At 44.7% G+C, this 15,241-nt stretch overlaps 1 protein-coding gene across 1 annotated transcript in view; it reads left to right on the top strand.

Moving 5' to 3' along the window:
• Positions 1-15,241, top strand: part of LOC120809241 (NT-3 growth factor receptor) — a 106,424-nt gene that overhangs the window by 45,251 nt on the left and 45,932 nt on the right. Inside the window, exons 5-12 of the mRNA XM_040162910.2 lie at positions 5,694-5,848; positions 6,062-6,204; positions 7,024-7,168; positions 10,093-10,205; positions 10,483-10,666; positions 11,388-11,414; positions 12,220-12,266; positions 13,714-13,816. Of these exons, the coding sequence (XP_040018844.1) occupies positions 5,694-5,848; positions 6,062-6,204; positions 7,024-7,168; positions 10,093-10,205; positions 10,483-10,666; positions 11,388-11,414; positions 12,220-12,266; positions 13,714-13,816 (917 nt within the window). The remainder of the gene's footprint in view (positions 1-5,693; positions 5,849-6,061; positions 6,205-7,023; positions 7,169-10,092; positions 10,206-10,482; positions 10,667-11,387; positions 11,415-12,219; positions 12,267-13,713; positions 13,817-15,241) is intronic.

Genomic DNA, 15,241 nt, shown 5'->3' with positions numbered 1-15,241 from the left:
TTCACCCCATCTGCATTCATCACATCTGCATTCATCACATCTACATTCATCACATCTGCATTCATCACATCTACATTCATCACATCTACATTCACCCCATCTGCATTCATCACATCTGCATTCATCACATCTACATTCATCACATCAACATTCATCACATCTGCATTCATCACATTCATCACATCTGCATTCATCACATCTACATTCATCACATCTACATTCATTACATCTGCATTCATCACATCTGCATTCATCACATCAACATTCATCACATCTACATTCATCACATCTGCATTCATCACATCTGCATTCATCACATCAACATTCATCACATCTGCATTCATCACATCTACATTCATCACATCTGCATTCATCACATCTGTATTAATCACATCTGCATTCATCACATCGGCATTCATCACATCTGCATTCATCACATCGGCATTCATCACATCTGCATTCATCACATCGGCATTCATCACATCTGCATTCATCACATCTACATTCAACAGTATCCCAAACATGGCAGAAAACCGGAATCCATGGCCCCATAGGTGACCCCTCCCCCTCTCCCATGTGGCACCAGTGTCCTGTGGAAGTGGGCGGTTCCTCTCAGAAGAAGGCGGTTATCTCGGCTGAAAGGGGCACAACTCATTCACGTCACACTCAGGTAGATGAAGCAGTTAATTAAGTCATCAGATAAAGTGGGATCAGCCTGAGGTAGTGGGGGGGGGGTGTCGACATGACTTTAGGCCTCAAACAATGTGCTAATGAAAGAAGTTTAATCCAGTCATGCTCAGACCACATGGGGCCACATAAAGACAAGTGTGGTGGCGGATGAATCGCGGATGCAGCGCGTTACTTGTTAATACGTTTTGTGGGGATCTCCGTGTGTTTAATTACCCAGCGACGGTTTTCTCTGCTCCGTACAGCGACTCATTTTCTGCATCGCTTCAAATCACTCAATCTCACTTTACATGAGAAATTAAAAAGCATAATCTTATTATTATTAATCCACTGTTTAATAGTACTATAACATCTTTACAATGAGGAATACCTTTGCTATTGTAACTGGTGCTGTAGATTATTACTTTTCACATGTCAACAATTCATTATGAACATCTGCTGATGGGACCGTGCATCACAGTGTCAATCTCGCCTTCATAATGATTCATAGCAACAATCTCAACACAACATTTTTATGAATATCTAAAACGAATTGCTGGTCAGTCACTAACATATTTTTGTGTATTATAATTATAGTAATACCTGTTCATCTTTGTACAATGCATGACAATATGTCATGTAATATATTTTGTGTTAGCGTTGGTGCTGCTGAAGGTGATGGAGCTTGTTTGATCAAACGTTGGATCATTTATGGTTATGATGTTCATGCGGTCTCATCGCTACGCTGTTTCCTATTTCCTGACCCCAGCATTGTGACACCGACTGACCCACTCACGGATAATGAAGCCTCGCTCAGATGAGATCAATAGATTAACTGTTCATAATTTGTAGAGGGGTGCGGAACTGATTTTGTTATCAAAGTAAGGATATCAGATCAGCTTATCTCCCTCCTAGAGATAACGCCTCTATAATGGATCCAGTGGTGCCACGCAGCGCCTCAGACACACTAATGAAGGCCAACCGTTTCAGTCTAATGTCTGAATCTCTACTTTAAAACCTTCTTCAATACATCCTGATCTTAATTTACGAAATCAAAGTCCAATTTAGAGCCAAATGCCGCGTAAAGCAGGCTGCTTCAGCGCCGGGCTCCTTTCTCAGTCTCATTGCACTAAAAGTTCATTTTTACATGAGCACCTAAATATCTTGGTTAGCGTTCTGTTCCACTCAGCTCGACCCTCTCGTGTCCCTTCTTGGTCCAAAACCACGACGGTACCAGACATTAAGTTGCCGATGACCAACAACTAAAGTCAAGGCTTGATGATGTCATTCCACAAACCAACGGGGACTTCAAGGTGACTTCGTCCTTTTCTCCGACACAGTCCGTGGATTTTCCTACTGCAGCTGAGTGCAGGGCCTTCTAATGTATTCATATTTATTCTTCTTTTAAATATTTACTTTCATTTGAGTTTTTAAGGGCCGTTATGAGAGAAAAGAAGTAGAATAAAACACGTAGGTGAGCTCTTAGCGTACTTGCCCGTTTGTTTTCGGCCTCGTCATTTTCACAAGTGGACCCACTTGGTGGGAAACAAGAAGCGATGCTGAGGACGAGTAACAAGCAAGCAGGGCTCTCTGATGTCTTTGAGCAGCAGCCCTCAAGCCTTCCTCCCTTCCCTTTCTCTTAGAATACCGCTTCTTATCACTCTGATGAACACAAGCCAGCAGACAGGAACACTGAGACCCTGAGAAGAATTACTCGCCGTACTTTGTTCCGTCAGAGATTCCACTTTTCATCAGCGGCAACACCTCGAGAAGAGCCCAAGTAAAGGTGTGAGGCGCGAGTGCCTGGATGCTGCTGTCGGCCATGACGGCGAAGCTGGAAATGTTTCCCAATCAAAGACTTTAATCTGGACCTCGTGCGTGCTGCGAGGTGTGTGCACACGTGTGCTCTACTACTCCGGGTTTAACTTCATAAAGAAACTGAGCAAATTAAGTCAAATGTCCACACGTGTGAAACCTGCGAGGCCATTTGATCCACGTGAAATTTAGAGAGCTGTTGCGTTTGATTAAAAGTGTCACGAGTGACGCGTGTCAGACACGGCGGATCGGCTCACGGCTCGATGGCGTTGCCATGACATGCCATGACGAACTTTTTTATCAATTTTGCCGTAAGACTTTTTTCCTGTCGGTTTTAGATGATGCAAAGTGGCACATTTATTTTTACTTTATTATATCATGATGAAGTAAATGTGGATTGTGGAGAAAAATCCTCCCTTGTCTTTTAGATTGGTTCCCTTTTAGCGTTGCTTATAGTCTTAAAGCAAACTCTTTATTCTCTAGCACATTGACTATAACGGCGCTTTGCTCTGTCCTATCACAATAAAAGTCCCTGACATACACACTGCTTCACTGGTAGAGGCGACTGACAGCGGTTCCTCTACACATTCAGCGTTAACATTAACCATGAATATCTTTATTCTTCCAACACAGCGTATCTGTGCTAATGCACATCCGCGCTGCGAAACTGGAAACATTTCCAGCTTTTTAGCTTCCCGGCTCATTGGGAAAGTTTTTCAGGATGTTCTCGTATTTGTTCTTTGGCTCCGTCACAGTTTGTTTCTTTGTACTCTTTCTGAATCAGCCTGCATTCCAGTCCGGAGGCTTTTTTCCCCTCTGGAGACAAATCCAGTTTGTTCAATTCATCAGAGCGGTGGCTGAGGCTGTAATAATGCACCTATTGATCTGAAGATTGGGTCTAAGCAGAGGACTTTGTGTGTGTGTACACAATCAGCACGGGGCTCAGATCAACGAATGTTCATTACTCTCGGTCCTTCCCCCCGGCAGACCCACCGACAGCAGGTAGACGTCCCTCACGTCTCGCCTCTGCTCTGTGTGCGTGTGTTTGTGTAGTTGTGTAGTACTCACTGAAGTCTGACAAAACTCAACTAACGTCACAACATCAAAGTATTTAGCTGACAGGATGCTGACACATTTATTTAGCAAAGATAAAACATTTCAATGAAAATAAAATACTACAAATCAATGAATTTTCACTTGCTCGTTATAATATTGAACACGGAGATTAAGGTGTTTGGTTTTGCTGCCACGTACCAGTTTGGATCCCTGCTGTGAAAAACATTCTTTGCTTTCATGTTTGACGAGTGTATGATGAATTACATTACATACACCTTCATTTGTTTCACTGATCAGAAATCACATGATTTTCTACTCGCCGTCCGCCACGAGTCCATGAATCTTAGATACAAGGTGTCACAAATCTCCCATGAAGTAATCCTTCCAACCTGAAACGCAACATTAAACCCGGATTCAAATGAGTTACATTCTCAAATATTCTTGGGAGAGAAAGACTCTGCTGGCTTGTTCTCATGTGGAAAGTGTCTTTCGGCTCGCCGCGGTCAAAGGCGCAGCATTAAGTAAAAATGGAGGACGACTGTCAGTGGACCTTCATCCTGGACGCCGCTGTTCTCGTCGACAATATGAAGATAAAATAACTGCTTTTACAGTATAAAATCTATACCTGGAATTACTGGAATGCGGATAAATTGTAGATTTGGGCTTCCAGAGGCTTTCAGTTATATACAACGGTAGAAACTGCACAGTATGCTGCTTTCATCGCTAAGCTAACACATGAATAGTTTAGATAATGAGTAATGCAATGGTTCCCAAACTGGGGCACATTGGAGCAGACTTTAAAATTTTTGTATTCTCATTCATTACTCAAGTAGAAGTGGAGACAGTCGGGTTTAAAAAGACTTCTGTAGAAGTATCAACTCAAGCTTTTTACTTGAGTACAAGTATACAAGTACTGGTTTCGAAACGACTTAGTAAGTATAAAATCTAGGAGGCGGTTTTGATACTGTTCTATATGTTCTAAAAAGTGGCGTGATGATATAGTTTATAAAATCACCCCAGAATTTCCATCAGAATGCTGATATTACGTCGCAAATGGGTGTCTTACTTCCGCAAGAAAGTTGATTTTTGTTGGCTGTCACATCGCTATTGAAGACAACGACGTTTTGTGCGATTGGCCCACACTCATGAGGTGTGCAGAGCAACAACACGGTGGCTCTGTGGTCTGTTCTTATTTCTCCCTGAATATTTACACTGCGTAAGCCGAGGGAAACCTAAATTCATAGCTGGGTGCAAGGACTCGAGGCCCACCACCTAGCTGCTAATGCTACGTGAGGGTCACAGGTTCCAGGGTGAAATCGATCCGGGTCTTTTGTTTCCATATGAGTATTGGATGACGCATGGCCCGTATCTGTCAAGCCCTCTCATTATTACCTCTAGAATTAGGCACTAAAGGGAAACATAAAACAAAAAGTCTTTTCAAGTTGCGCTGACTCAGTGAGGTGAACGATTAAGACGGGAGACGCTGAGGTGGTTTTTCAGCAGGAAACATCATCATGTGGTGTGTGTTTCTGACAAGCGCTGTGTGGAGTCTTTATTATTTACTAGAGACACTTCATGTACAGCCACAGCTTACTTTGAACCACACCAAACCAAACTTGCTGCTGCTACACACAAATTTCCCCCTGGGGGTGAACAAGTATACTTACCATACTATCTATTTGTCCATCTGAAATGCGTGCTGATGACGGACGAGAAAGTTGTATTTTAGAATAGTCGCTCGGTTGACTCAAAGTACACTTCTTCAAAGACCCCCCCCCCCCCCACGCACACACTCTGGGGTGGTTACATAACCACCAATCTGTGAGCTTCCATTCATTTCAGGCCTGTTCTGTGTGGGGGATGAAGTGCTGGGATGTACTTTATCTTTGCGCGCACATCCCCTTTCTGTCAGTCCCTCGGCCGGCCTGAAGCAGCAGCGTGTACTTTGTGCCTGAACAGTTCAGGCGCACTGGGAGATACCACACTTTCACACTCAATTGTCTCATTGTGGGGGAGGGGGGGGGTAGATTGGCCCCCTGGAGGTATCAGGTAGACTGTAGTTCAGCCAGGACTTTCTTCAGGAGTTGAGACGTGACGTAAGATTCATAGCATCGCTAATACGGCTAATGCTCTTTCTTCTGTTTCTCCTCTTGCAGTCACTTGGAGGAGGTGGTGTTCAACTGCGGCTGTGGGATCCGTTGGCTGCAGCTATGGCAACAGAGAGGAGAGGCGGGACTGAGCAGCCAACAGTTGCACTGTGCCGACGACGACACCAAGATACTGCTGCAGGATATGAACATCAGCAGTTGTGGTGAGTTGAGAGCGCACAGACGCACACCTGGGAGTTCGGACTGCGGATGATTGAATAATGGTTATGGATATTCTATATTTTCACACTCAAAATGAAAGCAAAACCAATAATTTGCCAAACCTAGTCTGGCTGTGTCTCTCGGTGCCGAGCCCATCGGTTCCCACTGGAGCCTTAAATCTGGGAAGAATTCTATTTCCCCTCCTTGTGTTACAGACCTGCCAGAGATCAGCGTCAGCCACAGCAACCTCACTGTTGTCGAGGGAGACCAAGTGACGGCAATCTGCAACGGTTCTGGATCCCCTTTGCCCGAGGTGGACTGGCCCGTGAACGGCCTGCACTCCATCAATGCGCAAGAAGTAGGCAGGACACACACACACACACACACATTTACTGGCACACACCCAGCAAGTTTGTTGTGTTGCATTTATTGCTTGATTTATTTGATCAATGGTAAATTTTCCACTCTAAAAGCAGTTGACAGCGTTGCTCTGCTTTCAGCACCATGGACAGCTCCCTGTATGATCAAGCATGTACACCACAAACAGCGCTGTCCATTGTTCTGAAACGACTGCTACGGGATAAGTCCATGTAATTACGCTTTTTTCAAATCTTTTGAGAGACCGATAAAAATATAAAACATTTCTGAGAAAACTAAGACATCCATCATTCCTGACAGAGACCATATCCTGAAAGTTAAGACCTCTTTCGTCTACAGCCCATGAAATCAATCGTTAACGTTTATACACAGTTGGTTTGTACCACATTTGCCATTTTGACACATGTAGCCAATGTAGGCAATTTCTATGCCATGAGCACAAGGGAACGTGGCTGTAGTCAGACTGACGTGATGATTCGGGGTCGACGGTGGCGCACGGAGTAGAGAGGGTGTGCTGGGAACTGCAAGGTTGGTGGTTTGAGCCCTGGCTGCTCCATGTCCCATGTCAAAGTGTCCCTGAGCAAGACACCTAACCCCTAATTGCTTCCCAGGCAAAAAATAAAGTTTAAAAAAAGCCATGGGTTAAAAATATAATGTAAGTCGCTTTGGATAAAAGCGTCAGCTAAACAGCGTGTAATGTAATGATTACATTTTCTTCCCATATGGTCAATACATGCGGGCGAGACAGTGAGCTACGACGTCCCGGCAGGTTTTCAGGCCGTTCTGTTCTCTCATCCAGGCAAGAGTCTACGACAACAACACCATCCACTCCATCAACATCACGCTGGTCAATGTGAGCCGAGAAGACAACAACTTCCTGCTGACCTGCACCGCCACCAACGTAGTGGGCATGACCAACGCTTCCGTCCAGCTAACTGTTCACTGTGAGTGCACACACACACACACACACACATACATACGAGCACACACGTATGTGCGTCGTGTCAGGCATCAGCGTGTTTACGTTCACGTGACCTACAAAAGGAGCTTGTTTGTGTGAGCGGGTGTCATTAATTATCCAAATGAAAGGCCACAACAAACCATGCGCCTACAGTACATCATAAAGGAGAGCGCATGTGCCACCCAGCACAGTTAAGGCTCATTATGGCCAATGAAAACCTGATTATTCATTTAACCTTTTGAATTGCGTCTCTCATTATAGTGTTTTTATATCACATGGCACATTCTAACATTCTAAGACATTGTATTTATTATTTATGGGTCACCACTCATCAGCTTAACTTCGGTAGCTTGTAATTGCTGTTCCATTTGGCTAAACGTGAGCAATGTCTGCCAACTTAAAAGAAAAAATCCCTTAGAGAAAATAGATATTTTAAAATGTGTTCTTTCAATAACCTCTGACTGCTCTAATCTGTTAGTCGATCCCACTACCGATTCAATTAATTTTGTATAAAAAAGAAAAATGCTCAGAATTTTATCAAACAGTGACATATTGTTAATTTGTTGGGAACTATTTTCAGTGGTGGATTAATCCACATTCATTCCTAGTTTCTAGAAGCAGAATGACGTAGTCAGAATCCGGTCTGAGTGTCCCAATGAAGACATAAGCTGGAAAAAAGGCATTAATGAACAAATTACACAGATGTGTTGAACTGTTGTTCTCATACTCAAACGTGAAGCGCCTGACGTTGAAAGTTCAAGGGCCAATGTTCAGCATTAAAAATGATCTGTTGATACCTACGAACACGGTACATATATGTTGGTAACCGTAGTTCTCATAAAGCTCGGTTTTACTTGGTCGCAATCTGCCGCCTGAACATCAGATGGCGCCAAATCCTACACACTGGCCCTTTGAGGACGATCGTTCTGCCTATTCTGCAGTTAATCAATTCTTCATTGCTATATTCAGTGTCCTGTCATGATGCTGATTGAATGATGCACTGGCTTCCAGCTCCAGGCCTATCGGTTACTATGGCAACAGCTTTGTCATCCATATCATCAAAACATTCATGCATCCCATTTTGAATGAATTCTGTTTGAAACAATTGTGCGTAACATTCACAATTCAAACTGACGAGCTTCCTAAGGAGAGAAACTGCAGATTAATGACACTAGAATACGATACCTAAAAGCAGCCATGGAATTATCGGGTTATCAAAAAAGGTCTTACGATTACTGCCCAATACTGCCAGGGATCCGACAAGTCTGTGAATGAGAATCTAAAACAAACTTTTGGATGCACAAATCTATTCTCAGGTCGAGCTCCACCCACACATAGTGACTTTTAAAACCTCTCGGCCTCTGAGGAAACAGTTCTGAGTTGCTCTGGACTGTACGCTTGTTCTGTAAGCAATGAGAGCCTACTGCCTTCATGAGCTCAGCGCATTTGCTTGTTAACTTTCCCATCACAGAGCACTGGTAACTATATGAAGCTCCGGTTGCTACATTGGCAGGACAGATGAGTCAGACTTATTCATCACATGCAGCCATGCATCTCTCTGTGCATCTGGGTTGTTTATTGATGAATGTACTTGTAATAAACGAGCAGGAACGCGGTTAGTAGGGATGAGAGGTCGGCCATGAGGCAGAAATACAATACGTATGCTGGCAGGCAGGTAAACATGAAACGCCAAGAAGAGGAAGAAGCAGGATTCCACCTTTAACTTGATTCCTTTCTTTCAGCTTAAAAGCCCAAATGTTGGCACAGGTTCAGTATTCTTGGTCTTGTCACATTAACATTGGTTCCATTGGTCCCTTTAATGTTTGTTGTACTGTATATTACCCAAAATGGTCTATAACAAACGAGCTGCGTCAATGGTTTAAAATGGTTCACTTCCTGTTTCCTAACACTTGCATTGGATGGGTAAAAGCACGTGAGGTTTTTTGGTATGATATGATTTGCCAACATAAAAGCCATAAATATTCCCCATTGGAGATAAAAGACTCAGGACTCAAGTTGCTAGTTTAACCCATGTGAGGCAACTACAGGGAACTGAGCGTCAGAAGCATCTTTCTAAATACTGATTCAACACCAGCTGGATTTGGAGCACAGGTTCCTGATGTCGACACTAAATAATCAGCTGGTTAATATTTAATGAAAATAGTCGTCACACAACCCTCCACAGCCTGAGGAACCAAACGTAGTGTAGACACGTAGAGATTTAAGAAGGCTTTGCCACACTCTTTGTATTTCACTCCCTCTTGTGTTCCTGCGTTTGTTTCCGTTTCTCCTCTAGTGCATAAATCATTCCCTGGATTTCCTTCTTCCACCAAAGACAATAGCAAGATCTTGTGTAGTCAGCACCTTTACTAATTACTGTGACTGAATGATTATTCACCACCAAGGGGGCTTTTACTCCCTGATGCCCATACTGTACGTCAGACTACAGTCTGATATCCGACATGTGCTTATTAAACTCACCCTGGCATCTCTGCTGATGTATCGTATGAGTAAGTGTGTGCGTGCATTCTCTGGGGAGGATCCATTCCATTTGTGGTGGGACGCCCAATAACAGCGCTGGTGTTTCTCTGGTGTGGATCCGTCACGGTGGTCCGGAGAACGAAGCTGACACTGTTGATGTTTGCATCCACAAAGCGTTCCGTCTGTCAGCAGCGAGCGTCTCTACAGTGGGAACGCTCCAAATGGATTGAAGCAGATTGTGATGAGACGGCCGTGTTACGATGATAATCAAGGTCTCTCCCATTTCCTCCCCTTTCCTCTCATGTGCTGCCACATCACATCCAGTGTAATGGCCAACAGAATAAGTGCAGACGCAGTGAAAGGCTTTCATGTCGTCCTGTGTTTCCATTACAAACTGCGTTGCTCGTCCTCTGGTCTCTTCTTCAGTTCCTCCCTCCATCGTGAAGCTGAAGGAGCCCGAACGCCGCCATGACACCTGCATAGAGTTCACCGTCCGAGGGTCGCCCCACCCCACGCTGCAGTGGTTCCACAGAGACATGGTGCGTCGGTGTCATCTGCACATCCAATCAATCTGTTTTTAAATGTATTTCATTAAAACATAAAATCCTATATTTCAAGGCTGCTCTTTCCAAGCATCTTGACTTAGTGAGAGCGGCGCCGACCGGCCGGGTTTTCACGTATTCTGCAATGCTTGAATCTACAACTAGTGACATCTCAGTATTCGGCGTTTCTAGTGGCTTTCAAAGTACTAAGAGTAAAAAGTTTACACCTACTGACTAAGATGATGTTTCACAAATTGGTGTCTCTGCGTTTTAGGAAATATCCCACACCAAGTATGTGCGTCCAGACATGGACATTTATCAGGACTACATAGAGGGCTGCCTGATCTTCCAGAACCCGACGCACCACAACAACGGCAACTACACCCTGACGGCCAGCAACTACCTGGGAGTGGCCACCAGTAGCGTGTACGGGCACTTCATCGACAAGCCCTTCGACGGTGAGTCGGATCCCTGCGGCCGCGTCGAGTCCGTCGCGCATCATGTGAGGCCGTGCTCGCTGGGTGACGCCCCAGTTGCCGGGCGGGTAGAAGGCCCGCGCCGCTGATACCGTCAGTGGTGATCAGTCAAGCAGAAGCGTCGTCACATCCACACAAAGACACGATAAGGGACACAGCGGCTGGTTTTAATGCGCATGCAGAGGACGAGCAAACGGAGCAGGAGGGGAAACACGAAGCATCTAAACATTCACATTAACACAGACAAAGACGGGATGAAGCAATATGAACTTAGTAACTCATCTTCTCGGGCCCCTGTGAGCACCGCGTGTTTCCTTCCAGCAGATCCATTAACCTCCACCCTGATTCGATTTGGTTGGTCAGATGTCCAGGTCACCATGGCCTCATGTCCCTCTCTGCTGACTGGCTTTGCCCGAAGGCTGAGAAGTGGTGCCGGAAGGTTCCTCGCTCGGTGTCGGCTGCCGTGTGCGTTGCGTGATGTGCTGCCATTGAGCTTATATTTAGTCTACGTGTAAATGAGGTGTGGAGAACTAAGTTTAACTCAGGATAGAGGCGCGTTGACGGTGTTATTTCGGGTATTTTGCTCTTCTCACACCGCACAGCCGACGCTCTGTCTCCAGGTTAAATGCTCGTCACAGGAACACTCAGATTCCACACTCAGGCTGTGCAGCAGGTCTCACCGGGTCTCTTTTATCATCCACAGGCATGAACTCAGAAGATTATGACTATGGTAAGTGCTGTTTTTTATTCTCTTTCAGGCTTCTCAGAACTCCAGCACAGTATCAGATGGCTAAGAAGTCAACATGAAATCCTCCACATATGTAAATTAGACATTTTATACACATAGATAGGATATTATTCTGTTGCACAACTCCTCATCCAAAAAATCCCACAGACTGATAAATCTTGAATGCGTAAATAAATAGCAGGCTCTATTTTAAATGAAGGTTCTCCCATTAAATGGAATGCATCTAATAGCTGAGCCGAAGAGGCCACACCGCTTAATAAAGCTTAGCCGACTAATAAAGTCATACATTGTTGTATTTGTGTACCAAACGAATGGGGGTCTGTGGTCAAAACGCTAAACAAGCAATATCTCACATGACGTTTCACAAGTTTACAATTATTCTGATGCTTTGCGTCTGATCGTTTTTCATTTTTGGAGTCTGGCTCGTTTCATTGTTCATCCGTCATTGTGCAGATTCAAACCTCTCGAGAATGTCGCCTAAGTTACTCAGTTTGTAAATATGTCATCGCTTTTATCATCTCCTTTATTCAATTTCAAATCTGACTGCCAATAGGAAGACATTTGGGATTGGGTCCAGTCTATTAACTGGCCATTAACCACAGCACTGTGTGACTTTCATCTCCGGGTCGTGTGTCACTCGCCTCTTTTTCTCTGCAGCCCTGTGATTGTTATTGATCACAGTCGTCTTTATTTTCTGTGTGAGATGAATTCTCTGCAGGAGCAGCGGCTCTGCAAACTGTTGTGATTTTCCAAACCCAGTGTGTATATTCTGGTGTTCACTCCACAGTGACCCCCACTGCAGAGACGCACAAGCCTGAGGAGGATCATTTTGGGGTGAGTGACTGAAATGTTGAAATGGGATTTCTGGCTTGTCCTTCTTTGATCGACCTCAGAGCATCAAAAGCTCCAATTGGAAAATGTCTTAAACGAGACATTATCACATGTCTTTTTTTGAATTGACTGTGAATAGATAACTTTTGAAGACGAGGCTTTGAAGGCGTGAAGTGGGCTAGTGTTTGTGTGTAGGGGACTTTGTTCATCACGTGTATGACTGCGGGAGGTGTGACTTTGATGGAAAGTCCTGCTAGCAAACCTCTGCAGCACAGGTGTCAAACCCACGGCGTTACTAAGTGTCACCCCCCCCCCTCATCCCCCATCGGCCGGACCATCCGGATTAAAAGACTAACAAATTGTAGCACTTAAATTGTACTTCTAACGCCACTCATCTGTAGCAAGTTGTACATCGGCTTATTTTAGGAAATCACACTTTCTTGTTTCTTGTTCTTCTGAGTTTGTGTCCTTATGGTTGAATGTTCTTATTGTACGTCGCTTTGGATAAAAGCGTCAGATAAATGACATGTAATGCAATCCGTGCGGCCGTGCCCCACCCCCTATGATTTTTAATGGTCTGGCCCCCTTGAGATCGAAGTGGGACGTATCTGGCCCAAACCTAAAACGAGTGACACCCCCTGCTCCTCAGTCTTCATTCTGGCTTCTAATATGAAAGTAGCTCACCAGTAATTGGGATACAAAATGTAGAATTGGTCCTAATGGTTCTTGTTACGGGTAATTAAATGTAGAAGCATCCATCCCGTTGTGAAGAAGAATACGTATTTAATTAAATCCCCCTCAGGGTTTAATTCTCTTGTTAAACACGGATGTAGGCCCAACATTCATACGTCGGACCCGTTGACATGCATTTCTGTTCAGATGACAGAGAGATGGGGGGCCGAAGTCAGGCAGCCTGAGCAGTTTGCGCTCCGCTGCATTGCTCAAGGTCAACTGCACGATGGTTTAACCCATCAGGTCGGCACTGGGCTTGAACCGACAACCCCAGGACCAAAGCCGAGTCCCTGCAGGCCGAGCTGCTCATGCCCAAAGGGTTTTTAGAGTAAGAATTTTGTGGAAAACAACAATATGACGACCACCTAAATGCCTAAGTAGGATTTTGAAGCGAAGGCTGAACAATCATTTTTAGGTGACCAGAATGTCACAGACAATATGAGTGGAAAACACTGTACACGGTTTATATTTGTAAACAAAACAGCGGTAGCAGCCTGTCAATCACAAGATGGCCATGCCCTAAATCCCACCCTGCTTCATGGTCTATTCCATTCCAGAGGAACATCATGTAGTATCAAAGACAATCTGATACTAGACAATGTTTACAAGGTTTGCTGGTGTAAGAAATGTGATGAGCCGATCATGAGAAATATTTCCTCCTCCTTTGCTCCTTTTAAAGCTGTTTGAAATGTTCCGTTTGCCTCCGTCTCACCTGAAGGTCTCCATAGCAGTCGGCCTGGCAGGGTTTGCCTGTGTGATGCTGGTGGTTCTCTTCCTTCTCATCAACAAATACGGACGACGCTCCAAGTTTGGCATGAAAGGTAAGAAGAGCCTCTCAATAAATTTGTACTTTAATCATCTCACGATGTGGAACTTGAATGCCACTGGAATACGGAAAGGGAAAAAGAGGCCAGTCTTCATCACCAGTACGACCAGTAAGGACGGAGGAGTTCTTTGTTACAGCGAGGGAATGTTGTCAAATAATGCCGAGCTGTTAAAACGGATAAAAAGAAGAGTGCAGGGAGGCAAACGGGCTTCCTTCCCTCCTCGCCTGCTGTCTCCCCCGTTTCCGTCTCTATTGACATGTTTTCTGCTCGTCAGTGTGGACTCAAGATGTGCGTCCTCGCATCCGTCTAAGCTTTCGATACGAAGCAGTGGATGAAACTGTCACGCCCCCAACATGTTTATTTCATAAAACAGAAAGGATTCTCTCTGATAACACAAAATAGGATCTACGCTCAGCTGAAGGCAGCGTTACTGGGATCAAAGCTCAATGCTGCATCTGCTGGATAACAACACAGCCCAGCTCTTGTGACCTGTATTTTACAGTAGAGGGTTACGCATGACGTTTTGTTCTAAAATCATCTCTTTCCTTGCTTAGTTAGTTACATTTGGAGTCATGATGTTCGTCGTCATGTTAAGCAGCGCACAGTAGGGTCCCTGCTGCGTTCATCAGGACGACAGCTCAGACCCGTCACGATCATCTCGCATTTAACAAACAGGTCATAAAGGAGACATTTGCTGCTCGTGTTCATGTACTTGCACTTTGGGATTTTTACTGGAAAGTGTTTTGATGCTTTAATGTAAAAACTAACAATTCTTCTGCACCTCTACTGCCTCTACTGTATAGTTGTAACATCACAACCTTACGGAAGTTATGATGTTTTAAGGGTCCCGTCGTTATACTTTAACACTATTTATATAGCAATTAAATCCGGAATCAGGAAACATTTATTGCCATAATATGTCAGACATTAGCAACATTGTACAGACTGCTCCGAGGACCAGTGATGTGGAGAAGGACTGAGGTTGAACAAGTTGCTTTTGTCAAGCGTAAAGTGCTGACTAGTGACCAGGTGTTAGGTCACCATGACCGCAGCCTCCCACTGACTTTAGCTTCCTGTGGCATCGGCGCAGTTACGTCTGCCTGCCTGCACTGGTCGCAGCACGCATTCAGCGGTGGGCAACTATTCTGCAAGCGTATGACTACCACATTGTCTACTGCTAATCAGAAAAGCACAGTGATGCTGATGGACTGATGTCCCTTACCGGAGACCAGCGTCACAGGAACAGCCGTGACTTCAGCTCCAGTAAATCAAACAAGGAAAAGTCTGTCTTGCCAAACTGGTCTTCGAGCTGGACGCATCGGTCTCAATGAGCGGCCGGAGGGGAGCCGGTAATGATGGTAGATTTTGGTTGTAGCTGGTTGTCATCTACGCTCCACTACGGTTACAGAGAGGTGTCGT

The sequence above is a fragment of the Gasterosteus aculeatus genome, chromosome X, assembly GCF_964276395.1.
Source record: "Gasterosteus aculeatus chromosome X, fGasAcu3.hap1.1, whole genome shotgun sequence".
NCBI lineage: Eukaryota > Metazoa > Chordata > Actinopteri > Perciformes > Gasterosteidae > Gasterosteus > Gasterosteus aculeatus.
This window is presented reverse-complemented; position numbering and strand designations above follow the sequence as displayed.